Here is a 16,100-nt window from a genome sequence, read left to right on the forward strand (position 1 = left end):
TATGGTTGACCATATAAGACTTTTAGGATAAAATGTGGAAAAACAACATTAAAATAAGGAGTTTAATAAGCCACTTATCTTTCAGTTGTTTTCCCTCCAAAAAGATCATGTGAGCTGCAGGAAATGATGTCAGTATGTGAAACAGCTCTTCATTTTAAGACAGTAGTAAGTGATAACAGGGTGGACGGCAACCTGAGGGACGTGTGAAAAACCCTCATAATCAGCAATAAAATCAAACTCATAAAGAAAAAAAATCCAGGGTTTAGAGGGACTTTAACCTTTTAAACAGTATTGAAAGACAGATGTTTTCATGATTAAACCTCATATATCATCACTAAATCAGAATGTACAACACTGGGGACATGGGAAAACCTCTGCTATCTAAGAGATAAAAACAGTATGTATACAGTAATTTTATTTGGGGGGGGGGGGTAGAAAACATTGTGTTTAGTATTTGAAAGTGTTAATTATTTCAGTAAGATGTTTAGAAAATTGTATTGTTTAAAAAGTTACTTAATAAATACAATGATCAGTACTGGGGACACAAAAGGCACCGAATTGTAGGAATGACCCATGTACAATTCAACTCCCTTGCGTGTCTTTGGTCTATTCCAACTATATTTGTAAAAGTAGAAACAGTTAAACGTAGGCCAAAGCAAAATTAACACTGTGGTGGAAGACATGGTGTGTTAGGGCCATCTCAGCAGTTAAGTACTTGAATAGAGATCAGAAATATGGGCCCCTGGGCTAATTGCTCGCAATTGTAAGCTGCATTAAATAAAAAGTGTCTTTAGTGGTCCCTGGTCTGAGCCTCACTACTGCCATGTCACCACACATGGCTCTTAAGCAAGGTCATTAACCTTCAATTGTTTGTATTCACCATGTGAACATGGTCACAGTTGTAAGTCACTTGAAATAAGTGTCTCCTAAGTTTATAAATAAATAAAATCTATAAAAGTAAAAATAATGTGCTGTTTAAAAAAAGTTAATAAGAAAACGTCTGATCACTTTTCAAATCAAATCAAACTTACAAGTCACACATGGTACAACTAGCAGTAAAATGCTTTTTATAACTGCCGTGTCACTTTAGTACTAAATAATACTTGTAATAAAATGTTCCAGAATACAGTAAAATATGTCAATAAAAAGTTAAACTAATTCACTATTACTAATATTAACATAAATACATTAACATAAATTTTTTTTTTTTTTTAATGTTAAAGTAGTTCTGAAGAATAAAGTGGTAAATAAAAATAAGGCTGTACTGTTTCTCAGTCTAAATATTTGATATTTTGAAAACAAAGAGATAAAATAGCACATCTTAATACTTCTGGGGGGAAAATCCTATGGGTTTCATTTTTAAGAATAAACGTGGGTGCTTGGGTAGTGCAGCGGTCTATTACACTAGCCCACCACCACTGGGATCCAGGTTCAAGTCACGGAGCTGTTATCAGCGAGACACAGACACGATCGACTATGTGAATGAAAATATATTTGCAATGGATTGGTGTGAGTTTTCCTGTGTTGCACCCAGTGTTTCCTAATGGAACAGGGCCCACTGCAACCCTGATTGGAATAATGAGGCTGATTAATAATGAAAATTTACATTTACATATTTATTTTAATATGTTCTGATATTTAAAAAGTAAAAAGGCAACAAAAATAATAACATACAAATATTTCTAGAACAACAGTTCTGATTATTAAGTTTTTATTTTTAATAGTATTAATATTTCAAGAATAAAGTGGGAACATAATAGGAATATATTTAAAGTAAAGTCTAAAGCACTATTTTATTAATAAGTTGATGCTGCAAGATGATCCAAGTATTTCTTCACCAAAAAGAGGTTCTGCAGAACCAAGCATTTAAATGAAGCTTTAAATTTCAATGAAACTTTACAGTGAACATCACTGAATTATAATAAAAGAATGATTTCCTTACAGAACTTCATCCTGTAGATAACATAAACCCTGAACATATTTCATTTATTTTGGCATTGTTCCCTTTTGCTTTCAATCCAGCCAATTCCTCACTTGTATCTCTCCTCTACTGCCACAGACCCCTACCCTGACCAAGAAGGGCTGTACTTTAGCACACACCCTCTTCGATATGTGTATACTAGCCAACCACTTCTTTTTACCTGCCCAAGACAGTTTCATACAGAGAGCAGTATCACATACAGTGTGACACAGTGCTCTCCGTTATTCACCATCTGTGTGCAGCACTCCCAATCAGCCAGCAAAGGCCACAATCGCAACGGTAATGAGGAATCCCTTTAGCCCAGCAAACCTCAGACATAGTCAATGATGTCTGTGTGGACGCTTGGCCGGCCAATAGCAGAGCTGAGATTTAAACTCGAGATCTCAGCATTGGTGGGCTAGCACGTTTTACCGCCGCATCACCTGAGCACCCCGAATGTTTGTTTTTTAATAAAAGCACCATAATCTTGTCCAGCTGGACCAGCAGAATCATTTCCATTTAAAACATGTTTAATTTTTCAGATTTCCATGTTTACAGTAATTCAGTTCTCTAAAGTAAACAGTTTGAAATATACACTGTATATTAAAAAGGAACAGAGGGGACTTTCATTCATTTACTTTGGCATTTTATACAGGATAAGCTTATCAAAGCGGCTTATTGACTCCTTCCGTCCGTCTGTCCGTCCATCCGTTGACATTTAAACCAAGTGCACCTTTAACCGGTATTAAAGGCAATACTGGGAAAACAAGCATGACTGAGGAAAAGGCTTTTATATATTGCTGATCTATTAATGCTGATAGAGCAATGAAAAAAGTGCTGCACTCGAAGGAGAAATAAAACACGTGGATTCTGTAGCCATTGGTGATCCTGATAAATTCATGAACACTTAATGTTGATAGACAATCAAAGCGAACAGTAAACCATTGTTTGTTAAATCAGATGCATAGTAGAACCCAAGAAACCATTAACCTTCAAGGCAAGCAGGGCCAGATGTTATCTGCAACAAGATTAAAAAAGCTGGAGAAAGTTGCTGATCATGTTGGCTTAAAGGTGGCTGAAAAAGTACAAAACAAATGACAAGGGTTGTCACTATGGGCTGCATTCCAAACCACACTCTACCTACGAACGTAGTATGTGTAATTAGTACACGAGCAATAGTAGTTACACACTGTGTAGTACTTAAGGGTGCAGTTTGGAACACAGTAGGCTCTCATGACTAACAGATAACCAGCTAGCATAGGTAAGTGTGAAGTCGTTTTTCTATCATTAAAGTCTTTGCTGATCACTCATTTGAGACAATATATTCAGCAAACATGATGCTAAAGGAACGGATACCTACAGTTATACTACAGCCTATTTTTAAAACATTCAGTCTGAAGATTTGAGTTTGAGTATCAGCGTGCAGTTTAATAGCAACTTTTCCAAAGACTTTCGGCTTTCCCCAGACTTGGACAGAGATCACGTCTGGCCTTGCAAAGCTATCAGATTATCGGAGCTCCGAATAAACTGTAAAACGAATAATTGTACACAACTACTTAAGACCAGGAGGGTTTCCATTTAACAGGTATATAAGGTCTAATGTACCGAGACAGGCGCTTTCTCATCATCCTTGTGAGGGCACAGTGAAGTGACTGCAAAAGAAAATACAAGGAACCTGATCAAGAAAAACCACAAACGTTCATAATGTGGTTTAAAAAGCAAAATGTCAGATTAAAACGCACCAGTTTCTCAAACTAGTGGCTGTTTGAGTCTAAAATGTCCTTTTTTAAAAAGTCACTCTCAGAAAGGCCAGGAATCGTCTAAAAATCAACTCTGGTTTAAATCGGAACCGTAGATCCAAAGTTACAAGGTTCTCAGCCAGGCAAGCAAGGTGACGTAGTTCCAGAAATAGTTATTCCAAAAATGTTAGCTCCAGTGGTTTCAATAGCACCAACATCTGTAAATTCTAGGGGGAAAACAACAGTATTTTCTAGAGCTAAAAATCTTTATGCAACCTCAAAGCTAAATAGCAAAGAACACACCATAGAAAATCATTTTCTAACTAATTCCAAAAGTTTAGTGAAATCTGAAAACAGTTTTCCAGAATCACAATTATAAATGCATTCTAATGGCTGTAAATCATGCAACTTTTAATTTGACCAACTAGATCTAAATATTTATAGAAGTCTAGAAAACAAACAAAATTGGTTTCTGACCCTTGCCTTATCTTTAAAATCCACCAATCCACAAACTTCTTTTGCTCTAGATTTACTGACATCTGAAAATGAAAACCAGGCTGTGTGCTGGAAAAGACCAAAGACATCCTTAACACTGAACGTTCTGGCATAAACAAATTCCAGGCCAGGCAACTAAAAACAGTTCCAGTAACACTACAACAGTCTAAATGTCTGGGTGGGGGAGGGGGTTGGTTCTAATAGCCGCAGTGCCCCCTCAGACACGTATGGAGTCTTTTCAGCAGACCTGTGTTTTATAGAGATCCAGATCACATTTACAGCTGCACTGAGGAACCTTGTCGACTTTCCCTCTGTCAGGCCCGACCAACTGTGCTTGCTGGACGCCCAGCCAGGTCAGTAGCACTACTGAGACTCACTTGTAAGTGGCAGTGAGCTAGCACTAGGCTGCTGTGCCACCTGAGCACCCTGTGGCAATATTTTTAACAGCAGCAGCAAAACTTAACAAGCTTGCTGGAAACTAAATTATTCTGTGTTGAAATAAAACTTAATGAAACGTAAAACAGCAGAGCTGTGCTCCTATCCAGAATAACAACTAATTCTAAAACCTAAACTTCCAGAGAAACCTACAGAGATTGCTGTAGGTGATAGAAATGCAAGAACCGTTTCTATGCTTCCTAAAATAATAAGACACCTTTCCTCATTCCGCATTCATACCATTTTTCAAGATCATTTTGTGGCTGAGAAATCTTGGCTGGCTGAGAAGTCTGTAACCTTTGCTCTAGAACCTGAACTCTCGAGCTTGCAGCTACCAAGGTTTCTGAAGAGTGAGAAGAACCAGAGCGGAGTCGAGTCTGATTTTGGAGCTCTTGACACTCTGGTTATTTAGTCAGAGACAGCACTCTTGGTGCGTTTGCCGTGCAGGGAGAAGTCAGAGGAGATGGCGTGACCGTTGCAGGTGCTTTCGTGTGGTTTGGGCATCTCAGCCTGGATCTCCCTCAGCCTCGTCATCGCTCGGTCGATGGTGGCAGTAGTGACCAGGTTAAAGTCGTGCATGCTGACCAGGTGCAGCAGGAAGTTGCGCCACAGGTTCCTACGGGCGATGTGGGGACCACAGTTCTCCACAAACAGCATGATGGCCTGGTTCATCTGGTTATCTGCTATAAACCTGGTGGAAACATTAAACCAAAGTGCATTTAGATACAAACCTTCTTGTCCTGTGGCTGTCATTGTTGTCTGCTTCGTTCAATTTCTGTCTATTTTACAGTTTATCTAGTTTTTGATTAAACAAAATCACAAACACAACTTCAGGGATGAGTAAACATTCATTTTTTTGAACATTTTTTCATACTTTGAACCACAATGTGATCTCTAGAAAACCTACAATTATAATTAACACCCACCCCATACAAACACATTTCTTTTCACTACTACTACTATTATTACTATTATATTATCATACTTTTGCCTTTTCCACTTTTTTCTCAACCTAGTCATATCCAATTCCCCAATAGTAGCTTTCCCCAACCAAATCGAGCAAAGCACACACGCTCCCTCTGACGTGCATAGTCACCGACTGCTTCTTTTCACCTGCCAGAGACTAAATCTCACAGAGAGCACCACCCACGCACTACTTTTCATGAATCACCCATCTCTCATGCAGGTGCCTCGACCAGCCAGCCAAGGCCACAACTGCAGCAGCAACAAGGAACCTGTTCAACCATCTCCTTTAAGACAAAGCCAATTATTGTCTGTGTTCTTCACTTCTTTATAGATCTTGCTTTGTGCACAGGAACACAGTGATCCTGGAACAGAAAATGGCCTTCCCTAAACTGTTGCTGCAAAGTTGGAATAATATAATTTCCCTTACTTTTATTATGATTTATTACACCTGTTAGAAATTGCTGTGGCTGAAACACTTCATTCATGAGAAGGGGTGCCGCATTAATTTTGTTTATGCAGTGTACTTTTGACCAGTGTGTGTGTGTATAAAAAACATACCCTGATTTCATCACATGGAGGTTCCACAGCTTCATCACCTCCTTCTCTCCTTCATTCACGTCCGTAAACTCCTCAATTTGCTGCACATGAATTAAACGAACACAATTTTACCACTGTTTGCAAAATGATCCATCTACACATGACATGCTACTATCATTATATTATGGCAGTGGTTCCCAAAGTGGGTGCCTCACCCTGGAATACTCTGACCTCTGTCCATTAGTGCTGCATACAGTTAAATTACATTATTCTGTCTTTAATACAGTGTCACAAACAGGATGCTTATGAGAATTTATAATATATCACTCCATTTTCCATCTATTAGCAGTGCCTATTGTAAGGACAAAACATTTAGCTGAAACACCAGGATGGAAAAACTAAGAGAGAAGACTATAGACCTAAACTGATGAGCAAAAACATTAGGACCACCTGCCTAATATGCTGTCAAAACGGCTCTGCCCCCCAAGACATCACAACACATTTGAAGGAGTGCTGAGATATGTGGAACCAGGGTGTTAAAGCAAGAGACTCCTTATACAGTGCATGATGGTGCCATTTCTTCCCCAGGTAAACTATTTTAAAGGATTTGTTGGACCAGTTGAGCATCTCATAAACCCCATCTACATGCTGCTTTGCAGAGATGCAAACATCATGTAACACTTACCGTGGCGGTTTTCTCTTTCAGCCACTCAGGGTCCCTCTCGTCTTCACTGTCCAAGTCCATCTCCTGAGGACGCAGTGGCATGCAGCTGTCACTATGGAAGTAGAGCCGGTTGTGGCCGCTCACGTACAATCTCTGCTGCTCCAGCTCACCATCCTCTGACTCCAGAAACTCAGACAAGCTGGGCTTAACACGCTTGGGCCTGAGGAATGAAAATGCTATTTTAAACGAAACCATTGCAATTGACAGCCGTCCATATGACGACTACTGAATTAAACACAAAAGTGTAGAATTAAGAGTATAATTAACTATCTGTGAGCACTCTGATTAGCTTGTACCTGCAGACCAGGATGTGTGTGACGGCTGTTCTCTTGACTGGGCCGTTGCGGCTAAAGGCGAATCCGGGCTGGCTGTGAATATCCTGGGGATTCCCTACATAGGAGCCATCGTAACACTCGTTTATAGACACGTCTATCCTTGCCCCTTTAGGATGAGGCTGTGAAAGAATTGATAGAATATTATTAAGATGATATACTGTACTGGATATAGAAACTATTTTGCTAAATGTGTTGGTTAAAGACAAGAATCAAAAAGTTGCCCTACACAACTTCCTTATTCTTCCCATAATTGCATGTACAGCAGATGGTAAAATGATCTTAATTATTTGCAATCTTGCATTCTTTTCTTAACTGACGTTTGGCACAACACGATGAGCCACGACCCATTTTTGCTTTCAAAGAATGAGCTTTTGGTGGATCCTCCCTCCTTTTACACCCAATTGTGTTACCCTCACCTGTTACCAATTCACCTGCTCATTATAAAGTGTTTCAAAACACTGCAAATGTATTTTCTTCTTTATTTCCTTGTTCTTGTGTGGGTTTAATAAAGGTTCAAGATAATTTACAAATCGAGACCATTAAGTGTCCCAAATTTTCTACAAATAGGGTTTGCAGATACAGAATATTGAAACATATTTTCATAAGTCACTCATGTGAGGCTTTTTTGCACAGTAAAGATCAGTCAACTCACCACATAGTAGAAGATGAAGCGGCTGTGTGAGAGTTTGAGGTGTTTAAGAAGGCTGTAGAGTTTCTGGCAGTTCAGTGTGCACCAGGGACAGTGCAGGTCATCCCGAGCCTCTGTCTGCTGCCGTGTGTTATTGTTGTACAAAAACTACAAACAGAGAAAAGTGTTTTTGTTGCAAAAGTTGCAAAATGCATGCTCATAAGTGACTGTTCCCTTTAATGTGTCCTCTTAACTCAAAGTTTGGGTACCAAGTTTGGGGAACCGACTGACCAACGAAATATTCTGCAGTAAAAACAGTAAAACAAAGTTTGTGTGTGGTAAACCTGATTTCTACTTATTAAAGCATTTTCCCCTTTTCCACTCTCCAATCTAGTTGTGTCCAATTCCCTGATCTCCACAACACTGCTCCTGCCCTGACCGGGAAGACACATGCAGTTCCTGGATGCATCTTTTCACCCACCACATTTAAGTCTCACAGAAAGCTGTACTGCGTAATGAGAGACACACACACTGCTTTTGTGAAGCATCTCCAGTCCCGGCACCTTATACATACGCTATATACAGACATAACTGGCTGTGTTCGAGAATGGGTTGGGTAGCTGAGGGCACACAAAGGATTGTAGTCCTGTATGCGGTGTGTTATTGCACTGCGCCACGTGATTCCGAAGAAGCCAAAGAAATAATGCAAGGGCAAACATAAAAATAGTTAGTTTTAGAGGTATATATTATATTTAACAATAATTTAGGCATTTTTCCCCATTTGTTTTTTTAACACATGCCCTCTGAAGCGAAGAGGGTGGTTATCAGTGTACACATTTTTCGTATTGGAAAAGAAAAAAGCACCTGGTAGAAAATGCGGAGTTTCTGCCGGGGTTCAGAGACAGTTTGCTCTCTCCTGGTCTGAACACCACCACTTCCACCACTGCTGCTGTTACTACTGCTGTTCAGAGATTCCTTCAAAGCTAGTGAGAAAAAATCAGAGGAAAAACCATAAGAAGAAACATCTTTATGTTGTAAAATTTTTGTAAATATAAAATTCTTAGCTTTTTAAAGCCCATATATAAATAAATCTAAACTTACTGCATCAATGACTTTTAGGGTCTGAAAAACTACAAATAACCTCCATAGGAATGAAACAACAGTATAGACACGTTACCCCCCTGTGCGGATCTGAGGGTGGCAGGCCGATTTTCAGGGCCACTGCAGTCCGAGTTCCGTGTAGACAGTGGCTTAGTCACAGGGGCCACAGAAGTGCTGTTGGGGTCCCCAGTCCAGCGTAGAGTGAATTGTAGAGTCGGTCCCTGAGAAAATGTTTCAAATGGTGGAAGCCTCTGCAAAACAAATCAATATAATTATTAAGACAGATAATCACGCTGTTGTTATTGTGATGTGGTAAATTTTACACCACAAAGCGGACTGCACCTTTCCATCCAGTATGGTTTCCCAGGTGGCCCTTTTCTTGCTAATGGGACAGTCTTCTATCTGCTGCATAGATACTTCATACTCTCCATCCAGGAGCTGCAGCCGCCTGTCAGCACAAAACATCTACATTTAGAACAAACTTCAGAAAAAGACAACCACTCTATGCTTTTTTATAACAGCCAAAAGTATGTGGACACCCTTTTAGATTATGAAGTTCAAGTGTTTAGCCACACCAGCTAACAGGTGTAAGACATTAGTTCAACCAAGCTTATAGTCGGATGTCCACATACTTTTACTCATATAGTGTAGACAATTATTTGGAGAATTAGCCTAAATTACTGTGTTGCATTTGTTTACTTCAAACTTATGTAAGAAATTGAAAAAACAGACGTGCATTACCTGTTCTTGTCAAAGACGGTCATCTGTGCCACAAATGTCTCTGAAAAGTGACCATCATCATCACGGTGAGATGTGCTCCTCTTCTTCCTGCTCGACACATCTTCCTTTACATCTATTGGGCAGAGAAAAATAATGTTCAGCTTTAAAAAACACTAACATTTTAATAAATATATAACATAATTACTATTGAGGGCTTATCAGTGGAAGCTTGACAGTGGTGGAGCCTGAATTAACAACCTTTTAATTCATAAACAATACCAAGTTTATGAATTTGCCAGGCACTTTTATTCAGAGGTAATTGCAACTGAAACAACATCAAATCTAAATAAGGACTTTTGTCAGGGACCTTGCTTAAATGCCCAACAATGTAGGCTTGAACCCTTGACCATGAGATCAGTAGTCCAGTACATAAAACACTAAGCCACCACCATACTCATTTCAACAATTTAAAAAAGCAATAAGTGGGGTGCTTGCTGTAAAACATTGAATTCCACTACCGCTCAGGGGTTGAATTTCAGCTGTGCTATTAACCGGTCAGATGTCTACAGACATAAATGGCTATATCTGGGGGGAAGAGCAAACTGTCTAGCCATTGGGATGTGCACCTGATGCTCTACTGCACTAGCCCATGAACGCTAAAAAAGAACTTGGTGACTGTACATGTGTCCAGATTTGGGGAAAATGTACACAGATGTAGATATTGTAATTAGTGTGAGTACTGACCAACATTCTCGTCCGTCTCTCCATTGATGAAGGAGCTGGAGTGGCTTTTTCCTGGGCGAGACACTCTGAACAGCAGTGAGTAAGACTTTACCATGTGGCTGTTACTAGGCTCAAACTCCGTGCTGGGCACAATCAGTGTGGGGAAGGACATTGGCTTGGTCTGCCTCGCATCCGGGTTCAAAGGCACCTGCTTTTTCCCAGTAGGCACTTGCTTTATGGGGCAGCTGACATCCTGTAAAAACAGTAACTGTGATGTGGTTCTCAAGCACAGCAATGAGCAGATTTTCAGATGCTCGAATGAGCAGTTGAGTTGGTATTCAGTTATACAATATGTATTGTCTAAGTTATGCACCACATGGCCAAAAGTATGAGGACCACTGACCATAAGCTTGCTATACATTCTGTTACAAAAACATAGGCATTAATATGGAGTTGACTCTTCGCCACTGTAACAGCCTGCACTCAGTTAAAAAAGTATTTGAGTGGTCAAGGACTGATGTTTAATAAGAAAACCTGTCTCACAATCAACATTCCAATTCATCCCAAAGGTTTGCTAACAACTGTACAAAGGCTCTATGCAGGCCACCGAAGTTTCTTCATCTCAAATGTATTGATTTTTGTCTTTACATACTTCACTTTGTACTAAAAGGAACATTATAAAACGGATAGTTCCGGTCCTAAAATCTGATTGGCTGAGCCGCGTTCGAAGCCGTTGTAAAATCCCCGATAAACGCACACCTAGGACCACCTCACATCATTCCATATTAATACGCCACTGAATAGAGAAAGTTAATATTATTTTCGCCCTTACGTTGCCTAGCAACACTGTTAATCGGATTACCTTGCGTCGCGGAAGAATGCTTTATTGTAAGTTTATACACAATAAATACATTTATGATTAAACATTGTTGTATTTATTATATTTTATGTTGACTGCCGTTTTATAAAAGCAATAAGCCACTCGAGACCGTTACTGTTACGATTTTAGCACGGGGAAAGAAGTTTTAAAAACGTCATCCCCGTGCTAAAATCACAGTAACGTACGGCCTCTCGTGGCTTATTGCTTTAGTCTACAGAACATTTAAAGGTAAAACAATACCGCAGCTACAAACAAACAAAAAAATATCTAGTGACTAAAAGAATGAAAAATAAAACCAAATCAAAATACAATGGAGAGTCACTAGAACAGATAAAAGAGCACATTAGTGGAGTAGGGGGTATCACACTCCACATACTCATGCAGAAAAGAAAACAGATACAGGTGGCCACGCGCTCGCCCCACAGGGACATTGGCGACCACGTCCACACTACACAACCATAGAGAAAAGTAGGAAACAATTAGATAAAATAATTGGGGTAAAAACTGAGTTATCACAACACTAGCTACTCGGTCCCTCTAGTGAGCGAAGTGCCAGGCAGCAATTAAAGGGAGCTGAGAATGAAAACTGTGCATGTTAGGTAAAGTGTAAAAAAAAATAGCATACCTTACGCTTTTTATGGCAGACTTTCACAAGAAGCACCTCAAGAGAAACAGAATTTTGCTCATTTTCTGAGTTGTGACATGGCTTATCTGTAAAAACATTAATCATTTAATCAATCAGTAAAAGCAAGGCTAAATATTTAGACATCTTAAATTCAGATACATTATTGAAATGTCATTTTGTACACAAGCAAGTTTTGAAACTTCTAAAATGAGTAATTCTAGATCATTTTACATAATTTTGCACTTACCATTTTTAGAAAAGAAACCAGTAAATGTCAGCTGCAGGTGTGATGAAAAACTGAATAGTGGGGAGAAAAACACTGTATTTAAAAACCACTCAGATTTCTGTAATACAAACTAATGAGACATAAAATTAAAACCACCCCCCAAAATCTGCAAGGCAATGTCTATTTAGCAGCACTGGTGAGGGACCAATTAGAAGTTAAGCTGATGGTAGTTTCTTGTATTTCACATGTTGAATGCACCTCTGATCAGAACTGAAGGACTTTGATAAGAACTAGATTGTTATGGCCAGACAACTGGATTGACGTATCACCGAAACAGCAAAGGGTGTCCCAGGAGGGACAAGCCACCAACAGGTTGTTGAGAAGCCAAGACTCCCTTACGCGAAGGGACATGATTTTAATCCTTGTAATGTGCATTGAACCCATCTGTGTACAGGGCTGCATATTCTCAATAAACTACCTTCAATGATCACAGTCATCTGAACAATACATTAGAGCAATAGAAGAAGGTTGACTGGTCTAACAAGTCCTGTATTCTTCAAGATCATGTGGCCAGCTGTGCAAACAGGGTAGAAGATAGGGAGAGTCATGCTTTGTATTATCTACCACTAGTGTAGGCATCTTAACAAGACAGTAGAGGTTGTGTTGGGCAGTCGCAACAAACCCTGTCCACCTTCCTCCCCTTCTCAGACAGTCAACTGTGCCAGCTGGATGCCTGGTCTGGTAAAAAGCACCACCTGAGATTTGAACTCAGGACCTCAGGAGCTGTGATCACCCAGATCTCTCCACATGTGCAGGACCTGCTGTGATGTCCTGTGGAGTCCATGTCTTGGCAGGTGGTTTTATTTTTATATCTGATATGTGCATAGATGAGCACTGGTACCTGTGTGACTCCTGTTCCCCCTTCATCCGCTCCACTTTCGCCAACATGTCGTCCACTTTAAATGTTTTCCTGAGAACATGGGTTCACATACTGCGTTATAAAGCAGTAATAACACCAATCAATAATGCATAACTAATAAGAGTGTCAGGAATTTAAACCTGACCTGAAATGGTGTGTACCTGTTGGCGTTTGTTCTCGAGTTTCTGTGGGACATGAATGTCAGGCATCTATGCAGCAGAATCGGCTGCAGAAGAGAAACAGAAAGTCTCAATTGGCCAACGTACCAGACCACACGCCAAACAATTCTCATTTGTAATGTGTCCATTTCATATAATTAAATATTTTAATATTAGTTTGTAATAAAACTCCAAGCAACAGTTCTGTTTACTGCTTTGTTTTTATTCCATAAAGCTTTTTACATGGATCTTAGAATACAACTCTACTTCTTGGCAGTTTTTGGCGAGTTTAGAGATGTGTACATACCGCAATTAGGTTCCTCGTGCGCAGGAATCTGTATATTTGTGTAGGCTCTGTTCGGGAAAAAAACACAAACACACACACATAAATATATAAATATGTGTTTCATATTAGTGCAAAGCTGCATTAACTTAATAGAAGAGGAGCCAAGACACAAGTCCCAAAAGACCACATCTACTTAGTTAGAAATGTACATAAAGACACCCAAGCAACACTGTCCACAATTAAAGCTTAACTAAAGTTTGTTGCTAATCAGAATAAAGAAAAGGCAAGAACAGCAGCTATTTTGTTTATGTCAATTTTTGACCAAGTATATGTTCCTAAAAACACAATAAACGTATGAAAGAACTTTTCTTTGCAAAAGATGTGCATACCTATCCTTAACTCTAAAGAATAAAAGTATCTTTTAAATGTTCTGCAGTGAGACACTAATTCACTAACAGGATCATTACTAATTGGTTATAATCTGCAAAATATAGTTTGCATTAATCTTAGAGATGATAATAAATGTCTATTATTATTTTAAACTATAATAATTATGATGTTAAATTATTATTATCATGTTATTGTGTGGTGGGTATAACGTCTGAATTATCTGTCTCATACCCATGTATCAGCATCAGTGGGGTGTGATTTAGACTGTATACCATGCCTATGATTTTATAATAACAATAATAATATAATAATGAACTTACTTTCGAAAGCCTGCAAGAAGAGCTCATGATCAGCTTGGATTTGCTCCATTCTGGGTTTCTTCATATTAACAGAAGATGAACAGACTGTAGCAGCACTTTTACCGTTTACAGCAGCGCTCACAGCCTGACCTGTGTACTTCTGAGGCGCCATCACATCTGATTTTATTATAAATGTAATTAAAGCTTATATAACGAATAATATCACAACAGTAATAACATATAAAAGTATCACTATGAAAGCCAGTAGTGCTAATCACTCGGCTAGCATGTAGCTAACCAGGCGCGCGCTAATGTTTTAATCAACTCTATTTTAAACTATGTTCATATTTCCAATCGAATGAACCTTTAATATTTCATTAAAACATGCGCCGGACACCATGACCGGTTAAATGTTATTTTAATAAACAACAAAAACGTAAACAAGTAAAAACAAATCCAGGTAAAACCATTGAGCAGGCAGACAAGAAGGCTAAGCTAACCCTAAGCCGCGAAGACTACATGGACCAATCCCAAATCCCTTCGTACTCCCTAAGTAGGCGCCCTACTTCTAATGCGTTTCTGCACCCTACTTAGTAAACCTCGCTACACATGCAGTTGCATTGGTATAGAGCAAATCATCTCTACACAGACACCTAAACAGAGGCTGATATTCTATTTGTTATTCACCGTCCAAGTCACACCGCTTGGATGTTATAACTGTAATATAATTTTAGTAAAATCAGATTTGTTTGCATAAATAAACGATTAAAATTTTAAATTAATACAAATCGTGGACTCGTTGACTCGTTGAAAAAAATGTGGCGGCGCCTTAGACACGCCCATTTTGACATTCTCCTCCAATGAGATTCCACAGCTCTATACTTCTATAATTTGATTGGTGAATCTCAAGTTGATTGACGCTTCTCGAGTCTTCAAAACTGCCGCCAAAATGGCTGTTCATGCTTCATCACATAAAGAGACGTTATAACACGGAATGGTAAAACATTAAGCTTTTAATGGGCTTAACAACAAATCATCAGTCGGTAAATTGGCAAGAATAAAAAAAATAAACAACTGAGACCACTTGACCACTCAGTCTCTGTGCTACTAGTTGCAACTTAACTTTTGTTACAGTGAAAAGATTGAAGAAACAATTATGTTGCCAGAAATAAAGGGAAGAGGTTGGTGGAATCTTAATTCCTACCAACACTGGGGGAAAGGGAATCCCAGATCTGCTATGCAGCCACTGTCGGGCCCTTGAGCAAGGCCGTTAACCCTCTCTGCTCCAGGGGCGCCGTACAATGGCTGACCCTGCAGTCTGACCACACAAGCTTCCAAACAAGCTGGGATACGCAGAAAAAAAGAATTTCGTTGTACTGTGCATCTGGATATGTATATATGACAAAGGCATTCTTCTTCTTCTTCTAGTGGCTTATTGGTTAAGGGTTTGAATCTTACACTGGGCCCCAGAGCAAGGCCTCAAACACAAGTAAATGCATATATGACAAATGAATGCATTCTATTTTATTCCAAAGGATCTGGAAAGGCCAAAGCAATTTGGAGTAACTGTTTTTTAATGTCTGATATTTTACTGTTTTTAAAAGCAGAAAAAATCAAGAGCCCAGAAAACAAGACTTTTTCAAGAACAACAATGAAAAAAGGTTCTCATGTTAAGAAGCCCTTTCTATTTGAGAAAAACAAAGACATTATGAAGTTTCTTGTAGATTGTAGAAGGTCTGGTTTTGAGAGTTCAGAGTTGTTTGGAGAAATGAACCAGGATTTAAGAGGTATGCAACAGTCCATCTCTAGCACGGTTAGGAAAGAGGTGTCATGTTGTAAGAAGGATTTTCAGCTGGTACTGGTGAGCTGCTTTACTGTGAAAAGTCCATTTAGTTTTACCTTGGTGATTTGATTTTTTTTTACATTTCTTTATAATAGTTTATTCCTAAAGCCA

General features: G+C 39.1%; 1 protein-coding gene across 1 annotated transcript; it reads right to left on the reverse strand.

Moving 5' to 3' along the window:
- Window positions 1-2,472: 2,472 nt before the first annotated feature.
- suz12b (SUZ12 polycomb repressive complex 2 subunit b) lies at window positions 2,473-14,386 on the reverse strand. The gene is made up of 16 exons (XM_062997355.1): window positions 14,168-14,386; window positions 13,479-13,525; window positions 13,175-13,239; window positions 12,996-13,064; window positions 12,116-12,165; window positions 11,869-11,954; window positions 10,385-10,616; window positions 9,662-9,773; window positions 9,263-9,368; window positions 8,997-9,171; window positions 8,684-8,802; window positions 7,844-7,987; window positions 7,153-7,310; window positions 6,818-7,016; window positions 6,154-6,233; window positions 2,473-5,320 (listed from the first exon to the last, which is right to left on the reverse strand). The coding sequence occupies exons 1-16, from the start codon at window positions 14,316-14,318 to the stop codon at window positions 5,038-5,040; spliced, it is 2,076 nt and encodes a 691-aa protein (XP_062853425.1). The 5' UTR covers window positions 14,319-14,386; the 3' UTR covers window positions 2,473-5,037.
- Window positions 14,387-16,100: the final 1,714 nt, after the last annotated feature.

Source organism: Trichomycterus rosablanca, chromosome 6 (assembly GCF_030014385.1).
Source record: "Trichomycterus rosablanca isolate fTriRos1 chromosome 6, fTriRos1.hap1, whole genome shotgun sequence".
Lineage (NCBI taxonomy): Eukaryota > Metazoa > Chordata > Actinopteri > Siluriformes > Trichomycteridae > Trichomycterus > Trichomycterus rosablanca.